A 15,684-nucleotide genomic window follows, 5' to 3' on the forward strand; every position below is an offset into this window, starting at 1 on the left:
AGTAACCTACTCATCTTTGAGATAAGTGCTTGCTGTGTGTTGCATCACAGTCGAAGTTTTGCTGCAGAACTGCATATTGCTTTCCTGTTTATACCATTGCAGCAGAAAGTGCTCCACAAAGCTTATGAGGAAAAGAAATTTCACCAACATACTGCTTTGAGAACTGCTAAAAGGGTGCTGAAGCCCACTGAAAATGTAAATCTGGTAATGAACAGGATGGTTGTGGGCACTGCACGTGCCTACTTTTATTGCATAGGAGAGGCCAGTTTCAACTTTCAGCACTTGAGCATTGACAGTGCTAGGGAAGCTCTTGCTGAACATTGTAATTAAGACCCTTTGAATTGAAAGTTCTTTGTAGGTATTTTACAAAGGCAAGGTAAGTCCTAGCAGTGCTACTGGGATTGCAACTCACTGCAAACGAGGCAGATTCTGTAATACTGGGCTCTTGCTGGCAGTTTGTGAAATTGGCATTACCCGAAACTGCACTGTAAAAGAGCATAAAGAAAACGATGTCTTCCACAGTAATTCATGCCATGCAACACGACATGGAAACCATCACATGGCCAGTTCTATTGCCTTCAGGTTCAAGACATCTGCCACTTTCTATACGGTAGCTTGAGACTGTTGCACTGGAAAATTACATTTCTCTGCTAACAAGAGGCCCTGAAGATTCGCTAAATTTGATTTATAGTCTTCTCTTACTGTTGTGACCTATCTTTCCTCAAGCAGAACAGTAGTGGCCTGAGCTATGTGGCTTAGTGAATTTGCATCACCTGTTAATGTCACATTAATTTTTTTCTTCTAACTTTTCTCAGCTGCTGAGGGCCATTATTGCCAGAGGGGTATGTAAGGTGTGTACTGTACACAGACAGGGAAATCGCTTAATTCCAACCTGCGGTATTTACAAACTGGCACTTCGCTTCCGTCAAAATCGCGTATTTCACTGCAACAAAGCTGCCGGTAATATAAGCATACACAACGGCCGTACAGAGTACTTGTCCTGACAGGTGAAGCATGGCAATGCAGCGTGCTGCATGCTGCAATCGTGGAGAACCACTCGTTTACTATCCCTGTCACACAGTGCTTTCGAAGTGCAGTTTCTCTCCCCAGCTGCGCTCCTGTTCCTGCCACGACGTGGGACCAGTATATTTTAGCGTATGTGGGGCCTATCAAGTGGAAGCTATGAGGCGTTGCTATTAATGCTGTCAGCTCTGATGAGCGGTAGCATAAGAATAAATAGACCCGTACCAACCCCTCTAGTCGGGCTCTCTGTATTCTGAACTCTGCGTAAAGAACTATTTTTCGGTCCCCTTACCCTTTGTTAGTAATCAGCATAGTTTAAGCAAATTTTTGGTCGCTTAATAGTTTGAAGTATCGAGGCGTCGAATGCCTGACCAGAGCTGCCGCGGTGGCTGAGTGGTTATGGCGCTTGGCTGCTGGCCTGAAAGACGTGGGTTCGATCCCGGCCGCGGCGGTCGAATTTCGATGGAGGCGAAATTCTAGAGGCCCGTGTACTGTGTGATGTCAGTGTACGTTAAAGAACCCCAGGTGGTCGAAATTCCCGGAGCCACTACGGCGTGTCTCATAGCCCGAGTCACTTTGGGACGTTAAACCCCCATAAACCAAACCAGTGCCTGACCATTGGTACGTGGCCATATATATATTTCCCACCCATGGCGCACGCACAATTTGTCCCTAAACGTAATGACCGTTGGATATATTGTCTTCATCTTCAAAAGACGTCGCAAATCTCAAAAAGTTTATTATAGCGACAAATTTTATATATAAGACTGCTCAAAGGGAGCACGGCTACAAAACCACTGCCGCACACACGCGCTCACTCTTGGCACTCTTAATTCAGTTCCAGTAGATTGACCGAAAGTGTGAGTGATAAAAGCGAGCACGAAACAACGAGAATTCACTGGGTGAACGTGTGTTTGAGGAAGGATCGGGCATTAAAGGGTTTTACCTCTAAACGCACTGATCATAGTGCTTGCATGCGGCACAGCGAAACGGTGATATCGATATGAGATGGAATTCTGCATCTGGCGCTTCTAGCCCTCGCGATGAAAAGAGGCAGGATTAATTTTTTGCCTTTGCAAAACAAACATCCAGTAGAACCCGCTGTTACGTTTGCGGTTACTGCGTTTTTCCCGGTACATTTTTTTTTTTTCATATGAGCCAGATAGTCCAGCTGCCACAGAAGCCCCTACAACTGAAACTCGATCGCCTATATCTGTTACATAATGCAATTGTTGCATAATTCCCTTGTCGTACGTCGCGAAAGTCATCTCACGATGGTAGTTTACACCGTCCCGGAATTCATTCAATGCGCGCGTAATGGCGACGCCAGCCAGAAAAAGCGAGACTATACACGTACTCTATATAGGCACTTGTTTGCCGCTGCGTTCGGCGACTTCTGGAAGTACCCAGGCCAACGCCAACACACAGACCATGTGATTTTTTGTGCGTCTGTTGGCACAGTTAAATCAACGCTAGCGCGAACTACAGCACAAAAATGAAACTATGCCGCTGCAGACAGCACAAACAGCGCTGTACGAAATGCGCTTGCGTGGGTTCGCTCCGACAATTTTGTTTTTGCCATCCGCTTTATTCTTCTCGCCTGCACCTTAAAATATATAATTTCTAGATTCCAATATAGCGATGATTCTATGGGATTAATGTGGCCACCGCGATAGCAGCGAAGAAGCGCACACGTACTGCATCTTCGCACGCTCCAGGCATGCTCCCTTTTTATTGCTAAATCCCTTCCACAGACAGCTGCTCAGGCTAACCGAGACTCATCGCAGTGCGTTTCTGAAGGACGGTATTTGCTTATGTCAGCTTTGTCCCCCTTTCCCTTATATATCATGTTCATTCTACTTGATCGCCATTCATTGGGGGTTTTGCCATCCACTACCATTTTGTTCACTACCTCTATTAATGTTTGCTTGGATTTTGGTCCAAGCTTATTTATGAATATAATCGGAATACCATCTGGTCCTGTCGACGTGTCACTAGCAACCTTCTTCTCTTGTCGTAACACGAGCACGTGGTTGCGCTCTCTGAAGGGCCGCTGCATTCAACACGGCCGCACATCGAAGCGAAGTGGCAGATGACGTGAAGCACCACGCCCAGGTCCAACTTCTCCTGCGCCACTCAGCTGCGATAAGGGGCCGTGTCGGACGCAGTGGCCCTCCAGTGAGTGCAGCCACGCACTCGCGTGTTCAGGGTGGATGACCCTGTACGTATGGGACTGCTGCTCGCTTCGACCGACGAATGCCTCGAGGACTGCAGAACCACGTACCGTGCCTGATCGTATTTCTTACCATTGTGACACGTTGTAAAGAATTCACATTACTAACTTGCCTATATACCCTGTGCAAGTCAGGACGAAAGCTCGGAACGGATGAGCGCACATATGCCCACTCGATCAACCCATAAATTACACAAAATGAAAGCGTATTTTCATACGGTCAATTACAACAAGATTTTCTAGAGAAAGCTTCGAAAAGATTTTCATTTTTCTGGAGCGCCTTCGAAGGCACAGGCACTACACAAGTGCGAGCTCACAAACCACACAAGCGTCCTTTCACAGCAGTCGACTGCCCTCAAGGCATACAAAGGCAATCTTTGCCTACTTGACAGCGACTGAATTGAGTGACAAATTGTGACAGCGTTGTGCGTGTGTGTGTGTTATGCCTTTTTTTCCCTTCTCTCTTCCTCCTTTTAGTCCCCTAATTCCTCTTCCACAGTGCAGGGTAGCCAATGGGAACCCCTTTCTGGTTAACATCCCTGCCTTTCCCTCCTCCTCTTTATCTATCTATCTATCACAACGAATGTGCCACACCACACGTTTCCAGAGCATCCAGAGGCCGACCAAACAAGCAAGTGATGCAAAACGCCCGCACGACTGCGATACACAAATCGCAAATGACGCCAAGCCAATCTATAATCCATGGGTGAAAATAACGCTTTTGTTATTACGACCAGGTCGGAATAACGATTTGGCTTGGCTTTCCGTTATGTTCACCTGGTCGAAATAACGCCGGCCGGCTGATCCCTTTAAATCGGGCGATGTCTCAAGCCACCTAGACATGACTTATGAAATTTTACTCTTGTCTTGATTTTAGCCACCAATCAGATAACCTTCGCTTAGTTACTTCTACCCGCTTAAAATCTACTTTCCCTTCACTGTCCTTAAACCCCAGTGCCTTGGATAAATCAGCCCCGCTGCTTTCCGCTGTAGGGTGAAGCCCTTTACGTGTTCAGCAGTTTCCTCCTCCTCTCCGCACGCAATGCACAACATGTCTATCTCGTGGTACCCGACTCTATATGTGTTAGTCCGCAAAACTCCAGTCCTGGCCTCAAACAACAAAGAGCTTCCCCTACAATTATCATAGATATTTTCTTTGGCAATTTCCTGCTTAAAGATCCTGTATGTTCCCAGTGCCGGTTTCGTCAGCATCCCTGTTTTCCACAAAGCTCTCTCTGTTTCTTTAACCTTTTTCTTAACCAATAATTGCTGATTTGCCCCCCTACTGCTGTCCAGATATTTGCTTGTCAATTTTCTAGTTTGCTTTCTCCATTTCGTGTCAACATTCCTTATATACAGGTATCTAAAAACTTTCCTAGCCCACTGCTTTTCCTCCATTTTTCTTAATCGTTCCTCAAATGCTATCTTACTGATAGCCTCTCTGCTCTCGAACGATGCCCATCCCATATGACCCTGTACCCCCTGATTTGGTGTATTGCCATGTGCTCCCAAAGCTAGCCTCCCTACGCCACATTGTTTAATTTCTAGCCTTGCTTGAACATCTGGTCTCATGCACAGGACCGCATTACCGAAAGTCAGGCTAGGAACCACCACCCCTTTGCAGATCCCTCTTACCACTTCATACCTAATGTATTTCCACAGTGCCCTATTTTTCATGACAGCTGCATTCCTACTAGCTTTATTCATTACATATTTTTCATGCTCTGTAAGATACTCAGCACCGTTATTTATCCACATCCAAAGATACTTGTACTCATCCACTATTTCTATAGCTGAACTCCTGTATTCTATGCTCGCCGCCGCCCTCATCATTAAATGTCATGACTGCAGATTTTTCCTTACTAAACTTGAAACCTAATCTATCTCCCTCTGTACCACATATGTCTATTAACTTCTGTAAATCTTCCTTGTTGTCAGCCATTAGCACTATATCATCAGCGTATATTAGTCCCGGTAATGACTGTTTAATCCATTCTCCTTGCTTGAAAAAAGAAAGGTTGAAGCCTAGTCCGCTCCTCTCTAGCTTTGTCTCCAACCCTTGCAGGTACAACATGAACAACAAAGGAGACAGAGGGCATCCTTGCCTAAGCCCCCGCTGTATCTCTACAGGCTCTGATACATTTTGTTCCCATTTTATAAGCACTCTGTTACTTATATATATATATATATATATATATATATATATATATATATATATATATATATATATATATATATATATATATATATATATATATATATATATATATATATATATATATATATATATATTAAAAGATTAATTACTCCATCTTCCACATCCAATGTGCCCAGTGTGTCCCACAGATACTCTTGAATAACCTTGTCGTAAGCTCCTTTAATATCGAGAAGTGCTAGCCATAGGGGCCTGTGTTCCTTTTCAGCAACCTCTATACACTGCGTCAATGAAAATAGATTGTCCTCCAACCTCCTTTGTTTCCGGAACCCATTTTGTAGCTCCCCTAGCACCCTTTCGTTCTCCACCCAAGCCTTCAATCTTTCCTTTATAATCTATATCACCACCCTGTAAACCACAGATGTCACTGTTATGGGATGGTAGTTACTTACGTCAGCTTTGTCCCCCTTTCCCTTATATATCATGTTTCTACTTAATCGCCATTCATCGGGGACTTTCCCATCCACTACCATTTTATTCACTACCTGTATTAATGTTTGCTTGGACTTTGGTCCTAGCTTTTTTATTAACATAATCGGAATACCATCTGGTCCTTCTGATTTGCCACAAGGAACCTTCTTCTCTGCCCTTTGCCACTCTCTTTGCTCAAGTGAAGCTATTGCAGTAACCGGTCTATCCTCCTTCGATAAATTATGTGCAACATTTCTTTCTTTAAATTTTTCTGTCATCCTTGTTCCTATATGTTTTATCGCTTCATCCCCTTCTAGTCGAATACCCTGATCTGTAACAATAAACCTTTGCTCTAGCCTAGTCTTATTACTCGTTGCATTTAGATGTTTCCAGGATTTTTTAGCAGCTTTTCTATCCTTTTTATTTACTTTTGACATCCATTGGGCACCCTTCTAATTTTCTCATTAATCAAATAGGATGCTTCCCTTCTACACTTTATGAAGGTATCCCATTTTCTGTCTACTTCGGATTTTGGTTCCCCCCTTTTCTTGGAATATCTGTGTTCCCTGGACGCTTCCTGGAGCTTCTCTATTGCCCTCTTGACCTCCTCATCCTACCAACTCTTGGGTTTGCATCTTTTCCCTTTTAGCTTTACTCGCACCTTAGCTAGCTCTAGCTCCAGTAATCGAGTTAATTTGGTATAAGTCCATTCTGTTTCACTATCCTCAAAAATTACTTTCTCGATTTGTTTGGCTGCTGCTTCCAATTGCTTTTCTGAGTAAAAATTCCCCTCTGATTGTTCATCTCGCTTCAGTCCTACATTGCTTTTTCTTCTGAAGCTCAACTTGATACGCTGTGGTCACTACATAGACTTCTGGAACCATCTTCATCTATGTTCATTACCCCTAATCTATTATACATCCTCTGTGACATTAGTGCATAATCTATCGTCGAGTGCAGACTCCCCGCCTCCCATGTTATGAGCCCTTCACACTTCTCGATGCTGTTGCATACAACTAAATCATGCCTGTCACATATGTTTTGCAGCATGCTTCCTGTCTAATTCGTGTACCCATCCAGGTCTTCTATGTGTGCATTCATGTCGCCTAATATAATTATCTCGCCCTGTCCTCCTAGCTCATCAATGTCGCTTGCAATACCTTCTAACATTTTCCTGTTTTCCTCTTTTGCGTTAGCCCCTGTCCACAGGTATACAAAGCCAAGGAGTGTTTGCTTGCCTGCCACTGTTCCTTTTAGCCATAAATGTTCCTTGCATCCCAGTCTAACCCTTTGAAAATTCATACTTTTATGAATGAATGCCCCAATTCTACCTCCCTTTCTGCTGGCCTCTGTTCTATTGCAATATTCCCATGCGTAGTCTGGGTTACAGGGTGGTTGCTCCATGTCTCTAAGATGTGTTTCCACTAAACCATATACCATTAATTCCTCCTGCCTTAACTGTTCTTCTATTTCCTCCCATTTCAGTCTATTCCTGCCACCTTGCATGTTAATGAAACCTATATCTGAATTTACTTGGCCCTGGCGCTTGCGTCTTTTTCTTCCCCTATGGTACGTTCCATCGTCCCCTTCATCTTAATTCTTCCTTCTCTACACTGGTTCCTTCAGAGCTCTGGGTCCCCCCAAAAAAGCTGTTGCCTGGTGACATATCCTACTACCCACCTTCTTGTCAGTGGCACCACCGTACTGGATGCCATCCTGTGCAAAAGGGTGGGGCCTAACCTCGTACACTTCCCTGTTGACTTCCATCACCCCGTATCTTAGTCGTCGACTCAATAGCCTAATTACACGGGTAGCCTCAACGACCCTTCTTTTCGTTTCGCCAGCCTGCTTCTGGACCTCTGGGATTGTGCATATGGTCACATGCACACTCTCAGAGGCCTCTCTAAGCCTACGCATCCCCACCTCCAACTGCGTCTCAAGATTCTGGCTCCTCCCCTGCAGCACATCATTGAGACCAGCATGGATAACGACAAGGTGTTCGCCATCCATGCTGCCCCCCACCACCTCCCGGGCTTTGGCCATTGCATCCACCATGCACTTCCCCGACTGAGCCTCCACTTGCACCCTCCTGTCTGCCTTCACTGCCGTCAGAACGCCTCCTTCAACCCTCGCTACGTTCGAGTCCCCGACCACCAGAACCCTCCTGCGCCCTAACCGTTCGCTTCCTAACTCCATCTGTTGGCCTCCGGATCGCCCTAGCTGACTCTCCTGCCGCTGTACGCTATTGTCGCGAGTCTCCATGCCCGTTTTAACCTCTTTCATCTCTTTCCCATTTTTCTCACTCAAAGCTCGCTGCGCTACAGCACTGTAGGATCGACGAGCCTCGTCCCCCCCCCCCCCCCCCCCCCACCCATGACACTTCGAACTGGGGTGCCCTGCCGGCCGCGACCTGAGCGCTTCAACCTGTTTTTCTAGCTGGGTCCGCTTTTCCAAAGCCTCCTTAGTGTTCCTGTATATGCTCATATACAGGAACACTAAGCTGGATGGATGGATGGATGGATACGGCTGAACCCTTTACATCGGGCGGTGGCTCAAGCCACCTAGCCATGTCTTGTGAAATTTTACTCCTGTCTTGCTTTTAGCCACCAATCAGATAACCTTCGCTTGGTTACTTCTAACCTCTTAAAATCCACTTTCCCTTCACTATCCCTAAACCCCAATGCCTTGGGTAAGTCAGCCCCGCTGCCTTCCACTGTAGGGTGAAGCCCTTTACAGAAAAGTATCAAGTGTTCAGCCGTTTCCTCCTCCTCTCCGCACGCAATGCACAAAGTGTCTATCTCCTGGTACCTGACTCTATACTTCTTAGTCCGCAAAACTCCAGTCCTGGCCTCAAACAACCCTAAGCGCCGCCTAGCGGTCAGTCTGCGCAATGTCGAGGCGATCTCGAGATGTCTCGAGGCCCATTGAAATCGACGCTTCAGCGTCTATTTCAGGTGGGAAAAGTCGCACGGCGTTCTATCTTTGTGACGGCGTTCTACCGTTGTGAACTGCATTTTATCTGATAGAACGGTATTTTTTTTTTTGCTCACGCTTTCGCTTTCAACTTTTTTCTTTTTTTTTCACAACTGTTTCGCGCTCTTTTTCGACTTCTCGTGCGTTCTTACCGATGTTCCAACGGAACAAATGAGATAGACTTCGTGCCGCTGCAAGTCAAGGCAGTTCCTTTGTTTCGCCGGCTCTTGCTTGAAGGTCGTCAATGGAGGAAGTGCCGTGTTCAGTGACGGACGATTTTTGCGTGCCGAATGCACGTGCGGTGCGCTCTTCGGCGCACGAATGTCTTAACGACTCCTCGCGGGCAGGGTCCAACCGCGACACGAACGCTTCACCTCTCCCGAATAATAGTCCTTTGTCGCGACCTCCATTTGGTAGCTGGAGCTCCGGCATCCGTGCATCGTTAGCTGAATGCCAGAAAGGTCCGCTGCAGATGTCGCGCGGCACGGACGTCCAGCACGTTGAAGCACTTATGTCTCGGTTTAAGGAGCACTTCACAACAGTGCATATTGGACACAAGTACGTGGATGGTGAATTTGTCTGCGTCGATTGCTACTCGGCAATGGAAACGCTGGTCGAGATTCGGAAAGCCGCCATTAAAGAACAGGACGATTCCTCCCGACTCTTGCGGGATGAAGAGTTCATGAAACTTCTTGTTAAGCTCTCAATGTTCGACTCGCCTGGACTGCCCCGTATCTGCTCTGTTACCTGCAGCGAAACGCGGACTTTGTATGAGACCGGTGCGTACCGCAATCTGAAGGCCACTGTTGACGTGCACGAGGATGGTGCCGGTGAGGAACTGTGGAAGGGCATCCTGGGAAAGGCCGCGGAATCGATTAGACTGCCGACCTACACCGTTAACTTCCACGGTCCCCGCTTGCGAGATGGCCGCAGCAGTATGGGGCTCAGGACTGTTGGGAGGGGAGCGCTAGTGGATGTGCCTAGGAGCAACACACCAAGAACGAAACAGAAGGTGAATCCGCTCCCCAAGTCGGATCTCCGAAAATGGAGTGTGGTCAGATGCCTGGATGATCGGCATCTGTTAGTCTGCTGCTGTGCTGCTGGCAGAGAGGGTGTCAACTCTCTCAACAACATATTGGCCAAGTGTCACCGTGACAGCAGACCAAGAAAACATCGCCCGGAAGTTGGTGAAATTATGGGCCTGCCTACATCCAGTGAGTGTATGCTGAGAGTGCTCGTTGTCGACTTTGTCAGTGACGCAGCTGTGGTGTGGACTCTGGATGAAGGCGACTTCCTCAAACTTCCCTGCTGTCGCTTGGTTGACCTGTTGCCATCGTTCAAGTGCTTGCCGCCATCCATTGGTCTAGCTGTTCTCCCAGGCAAGTGCTCACATATTTGTGTCTGTTTTTATAATTTGTTATTTGTGCGTGCACGCATGTATGCACACTTATAATTTGCAGACATTGGTCAAGGTTGCATTGGACTAAAGCTAACAAAGGTTTTTGTCTCTTTTCATTACACTAAGTGCTTCGTGAGCTCTTGGCAGTAAACCAGGAGCAGCGAAAGCCTGTTCCTGTTCTGCAGCCCTGAACTCGGGGACGTGTACTTACATACCTTGATCTAAGTTGATAAAAGCATCCCAAGTTGACAAAGCTAATTGATGGAACACAAACATCATTCTGTCCGATTAAAGGTACTCTTATTTCATTGCGTGAAAAAGTCATGAATCCATTTTGTTAGGTAATGGAAGAGAGGACACTGTAAACTAGTTAGCACTGATATCTCTGGTGACCATATCTGTGTCACATTCTCTGAATTGGTTTCTCTTAAATTTGGGTGGCATATTGAGAGTAGTAGTATGGGACTTTATTCTGGAGGAGCGCTTGGGCACCTAAGACGTTGATGGCCTGCTGCACTAGCAGGCGTTGCTGTTGCTGTTCATGGTGGTAGTTTGTTTTTCATTATTCTTTGTTGTGCACTGAAAGAGGTAATGTTGCTGTTAGTACTGAATTTCAATACCTGCATGCATTGTAAAGCTGACTGTTCTCACATGTGAAGAACCACTCTGCGAGTCGGAAGTACAGCTTCTACATTGACTGAGCTTGGTCACCATTCCTTGCCATTACCGTTGTCATCATTGCCACTGCTAGCCCATCCAAGCGGCTTTGCAGAAGCTAGATGTTTTATCATTCACTTGAGGGCCATCTTCATTCACGAAACTGTTTTCAGGGTGTGCAACAAAGAAAAGCTTTCATTATTGTTGTTCTCCTTTGCGATGAATGAGGGACAGCAAAAGCTGTACCTCCACACACCCTCTTATGGAGTGCCCATTACAAAGCCCGTGTGGGCCACATTTACCTAGATCACACCATGGAAGGCACATGCAAGGCTTTTATCAAACTACTGCTCATTACACCGTCTCTTGCTGTCTTGATGACTTTGCTAAAATGAGGGTTTTCTGCACATGGCCTGGGTTGACTCTGGTAAATGAAGTTAAAATTAAAAGACTGCCTGTGTTGTGTGCTACTTTTCTTTCATCAGTATCTATTTCCCAACACTCATGTTTTAAACAAATTTTAAATGGCTCATGACCACCCTCTGGTCGAGAATTTTGGTTTGAGGCATTGTCCAAAGGATGTGCTTCCATAGGATGTTCCTGCAAGGAGTACCATTGAGGGCAGAGTTAAAGCTGTCGTAATAAAGTGGTTTTGCCGCACGTCTCTCGCTTGTGCCCATTCCAAGGCAGTTTCTATGGATGAATAGCTTCAAGTGAAATTTTTATTTTGCTTCTCTTTTTGTTACGCTCGAAGCTTCAGAGTATATTCTTTGCACTGTGGCAGGCATTCACCAACACCTGTTGCGTGAATGTGGCAGATCACAGTACACTGTGCTAAAACACTATTATCACAATACTGTATGTTGCAGCAACTTGTCAGCTGTGGATTTAGAAGGCACTCTATGCAAGGACTGTGGTCAGACATGCATGGTAAAGCAGTGACACAAAAAAAAATTTGCGAACGAGTGATGTCGAAATGTGACACAGTGCACAGGCATTTAATAAAATGCATAGTGGTTACACACTGTCATGACTTGCATTCATTTCTATTTGAGCATTAGTTACTAGTGCAAGGCTGTCAGAAGTGTGCTGTTCTCTTGCACTTGCAAGCCAGCCGCACAGGCTTGGAAGTTGTTGCCTCGCATTAGTCTAGCTTCTGCCAACAAGTGGTAAGAGTATAGAAAGTGAAGAAAGAGTGCTTGTTTCTTCATGCTTAAAGATTAATGGTGCTGAAAAAGAGTATGGCAGCCAGATGGTAGGGAAGCATGTTACCTGTCAGTCAGGATGATAGGCCAATGAAATTTCTGGGTACACGTAGCACAAATGTGCTATTGCTTGCATGTAGAGGTGATTGGCCATGTAAAAAAGTATGAACTGAGCTAGAGATTGTAATTTTTATATTCTTGCATGGTGGCCATGGCTCTAGTGTTTTGCAGAGATGATTGCAAACCCCTGTAAGGGCTGTGTTTATTTTTTTTTAATGTGCAAACCTTGTCAGGGGCTCTTCATCATGGCTACTGGTCCGGAGTACCCGGGCTCAAACCCGACCGCGGCGGCCACGTTTCGATGGAGACTGAACTCTAAGGCGCCCATGTGCTGTGTGATGTCAGTGCACGTTAGAGATCCCCGGGTGATGGAAATTATTCCAGAGCCCTCCTCTATGGCACCCCTTTCTTCTCTCAGTTACTCCTTTATCCCTTCCCTTACAGGTGCTGTTGAGGTGTTCCCAGAGATGTGAGACAGATACTGCGCTATTTCCTTTTGCCAAAAATAAATTTTCAGTTTTTTTTTTTCATGGCTGATGCAACAGGTAAAGGCAGCTGATGAAATTTTGCTCTAATGTGAGACTGACTGCATTCACTGAAACAGAAACAACCTCTTCCTAAATCCCATTGCTGCACTTTGGAGGGCTGCTGTAATGGAAAAATTTGAATGAATTTTGGCCATATGTGGCTCTAAAATGTGCACTGTAATCTCGCTACGTGGGCGTCATTGGCTCTTTTTCCCATTGAAAGATGGCTGCCGCCATCAAGGGTCAGGCTTTTACTCTGATGCTCATCAGTATAATGCCGTGGATTCTGAGTCACTGCATTTTTCGCTTTCCAGATGTGAATGCAGCACCATTTCTGGGCCTCTTGAGAGAATGCATCGGGTTCTTTCAGGCTGTGGTTAACTTTCATGACAAGGGAGGTAAGCCTAGTTGCTAGCACATACTATATACCAGATGTGCAGGGTACTTCATTATGCACATGACATACAGCACCCTGTTCTGCAACATCCAGAAACCTTTGTTGTTACTCTGGATTCTTTGCACAATTTTTGTAACGCATTTGTGCACAAACACTTGGAACACCTTAAAGGAGAAACAAAACGGCCATTCCGACGTGTCTCTGCCTCTATCACTTCTGTCTGTACTCCATCTCATAAGTCCCTTGCAGCACTATGGAGGCTAGAGACCTTCTCAGCCAATCAAGAGACTGCGTTAAGCGTGTCATTGCGCGACTAGTTGTTCTGCCTGTCGTCTGTTCACGGCGTACACAGACATGGTTGGAATAGAGTATGAATCAATGCTGTATACGTACCATGAATGTATGCATACTTACATAAGGAAAACGCAAGCAGTTTGTGGGATGTTGCGCCATTTGTCACGTTCGTACGTTTAGTTCAGCTTGCGCAAACGGAGATGCAATGAGAAGTGCAGCCTAGTGGTGCCATCTAGTTGTTATAGTGGGAACCATTTTTGTCAACAAATCGACGCACCTGTTAAGACTATAGGGGGCAAAATGGTCACTCTAAATAAAAAAATTAAGCAAGTTTATCGCACATATGTTTTGTTATAGGCGAGAACAGACAAAGCAAAAGCGCAGTGCCCCATTTACTGCCAGTGTACGTACTGAAAAGAGCAGCACTAGTTACGGTCCTAGAATGCCAAAAAAACGTGTTAAAAACATGTTGATGCGATGAGCTCTTAACTGCAGCTAGTCTGTAGACAGGCCTGGATCAGAGGCATAGAGGCCTTTAGCTGCCGCTCACAGGACATAAAGATCTGAGGCCGCTGCATGTGTTCGACCTCACATCATGGGACTTGCTTGATTTGATAGGCCCACACTCTGCCGGACAGAGCAGGACTCGGATCACCATCTGAATGTGAGCCCACTCTCACCATGACTCAGATCATGATCTGAATGTGCGTCTGGACTCACGACTCGCATCATGATCTGATTGTGAACTCGCGCGCCGGACTCACTAACCACTCAGATCATGATCTGAATGGAAGTCCGGACTCAATGATGACTCGGATCATGATCTCAAATGAACCTGAGTGAGTTTGCAGAGAAACAGAGAAAACGAAACTGCTGCCCAGCGTTGGGTTAAAACGGCTGCGCTGCATTTGAAATGTGAAATGTTGGTGCACTGTTCTGCTATGTTGTGCAGTCTGCGAGGACACTAAGATGCGTGCGGGAACCAGGTATGTTCCAGCTTCTCGCTTATTTAATTTTTTTTACTTTGTGCCAAGGTTTCAGAATACCAAATGCCACGCGAAATAACATGTGTCAGCACGCCAACCAGTGCACAGCTTTTGCTCTCTGCGCTCATTTTTCACAAATCTTTATAACTGATTTGCGTTTAAATTAAGATACGGATCAGGGTCATTGTTCTCTGTGGACAAAATTTGAAGCTCATTTCTAGCATTTATTAACTTTCAAATAGTGCATTACAGTCGGACGTGAACATATCGACACCAACTTGAACAACGTAATAGAGGAGCAATATTTTTTTTAGCCAACATACGCCTGTGTTGCTCGAGCCTGTAGTCTAGTCACACAAAAGTGCATTAATTAATTTGCCGGCATATCGCGGCCATGGGCACTCAGTGCGGTCCATCTACAAACCTTTATCGCTCATGCCATGGCGAGCTAAGTGCACTCACAGAATCATACGCCTATTACTGCTTAGTTTTATGCATGTTCTGTCGAGCTTTTCTCATGATCAATTACTTTTAGAAGAACAGTTGTGATGTTGCAAGGTCTCACGCGCTGTTTTGCTCTAATGTTGTGCGATCGTGCCTGCATGTTGTGGGTGTTGCCGTTAATGTGCCTTTGTGATGTAATGCACACTGTTAGTGAAACTGAGGTTTGAACGTTTTATTTTTTCAGGATTCCTGCAATCGATATCTGCAGCGAAAAAAGTTTGTCGCCGCAGATGTCTGCATCTTTGCTTGCAATATTTTGAATTATATACGCGTATACTTTCTTCTTGTTAATATCGACTGCTAACAGCGCAATATACACTCCAACTGCATCTTTCAGCGAGGCATATGCCTCCTTGAGCAAGCTCTAGCAACAGCGCCGGGCTCTGAAACTGTGACACTGAGAACCGTGGATATGCATTGCACACTGCATTTAAAGGGATGGCACTGTGCAGCTGGCCAACGGTCTTGTGGTATTATAGTGCAATGCACGCAGCTGCTAGCGTCCGCACGCACGATAGTTCGCTCTGCCACAGTGGTTGGTTAACACATCTGTGCACTCAGCGCAAAATAACCGCTCGCTACCCTACCGAATAAATTTGCATCCACTTGAAAATAAAATTGCGATGATAATGCGGGACGCTTAAACCAATGTTCTAATGTGTGCATTAAAATGACAGCGGCACAGAGCTTGACTTTCCAGCACACTTTCCAGTGCCGATTCTTGCCATCATCAGCGCCAAACTTCAAGCGAAGCTGAGGGCGCGGTACGAACATGCTGGCGATGCCGGAAGGGCCTACAG

General features: G+C 45.8%; 1 protein-coding gene across 1 annotated transcript in view; it reads left to right on the forward strand.

Moving 5' to 3' along the window:
* Nucleotides 1-8,790: 8,790 nt before the first annotated feature.
* LOC144114952 (uncharacterized) overlaps nt 8,791-15,684 on the forward strand; it is a 49,131-nt gene continuing 42,237 nt past the window's right edge. The window contains exons 1-2 of the mRNA XM_077649015.1: nt 8,791-10,234; nt 13,018-13,101. Coding sequence (XP_077505141.1) covers nt 9,100-10,234; nt 13,018-13,101 — 1,219 coding nt within the window. The 5' untranslated portion in view covers nt 8,791-9,099. The remainder of the gene's footprint in view (nt 10,235-13,017; nt 13,102-15,684) is intronic.

The sequence above is a fragment of the Amblyomma americanum genome, chromosome 1 (assembly GCF_052857255.1).
Source record: "Amblyomma americanum isolate KBUSLIRL-KWMA chromosome 1, ASM5285725v1, whole genome shotgun sequence".
In the NCBI taxonomy this organism is placed as follows: domain Eukaryota; kingdom Metazoa; phylum Arthropoda; class Arachnida; order Ixodida; family Ixodidae; genus Amblyomma; species Amblyomma americanum.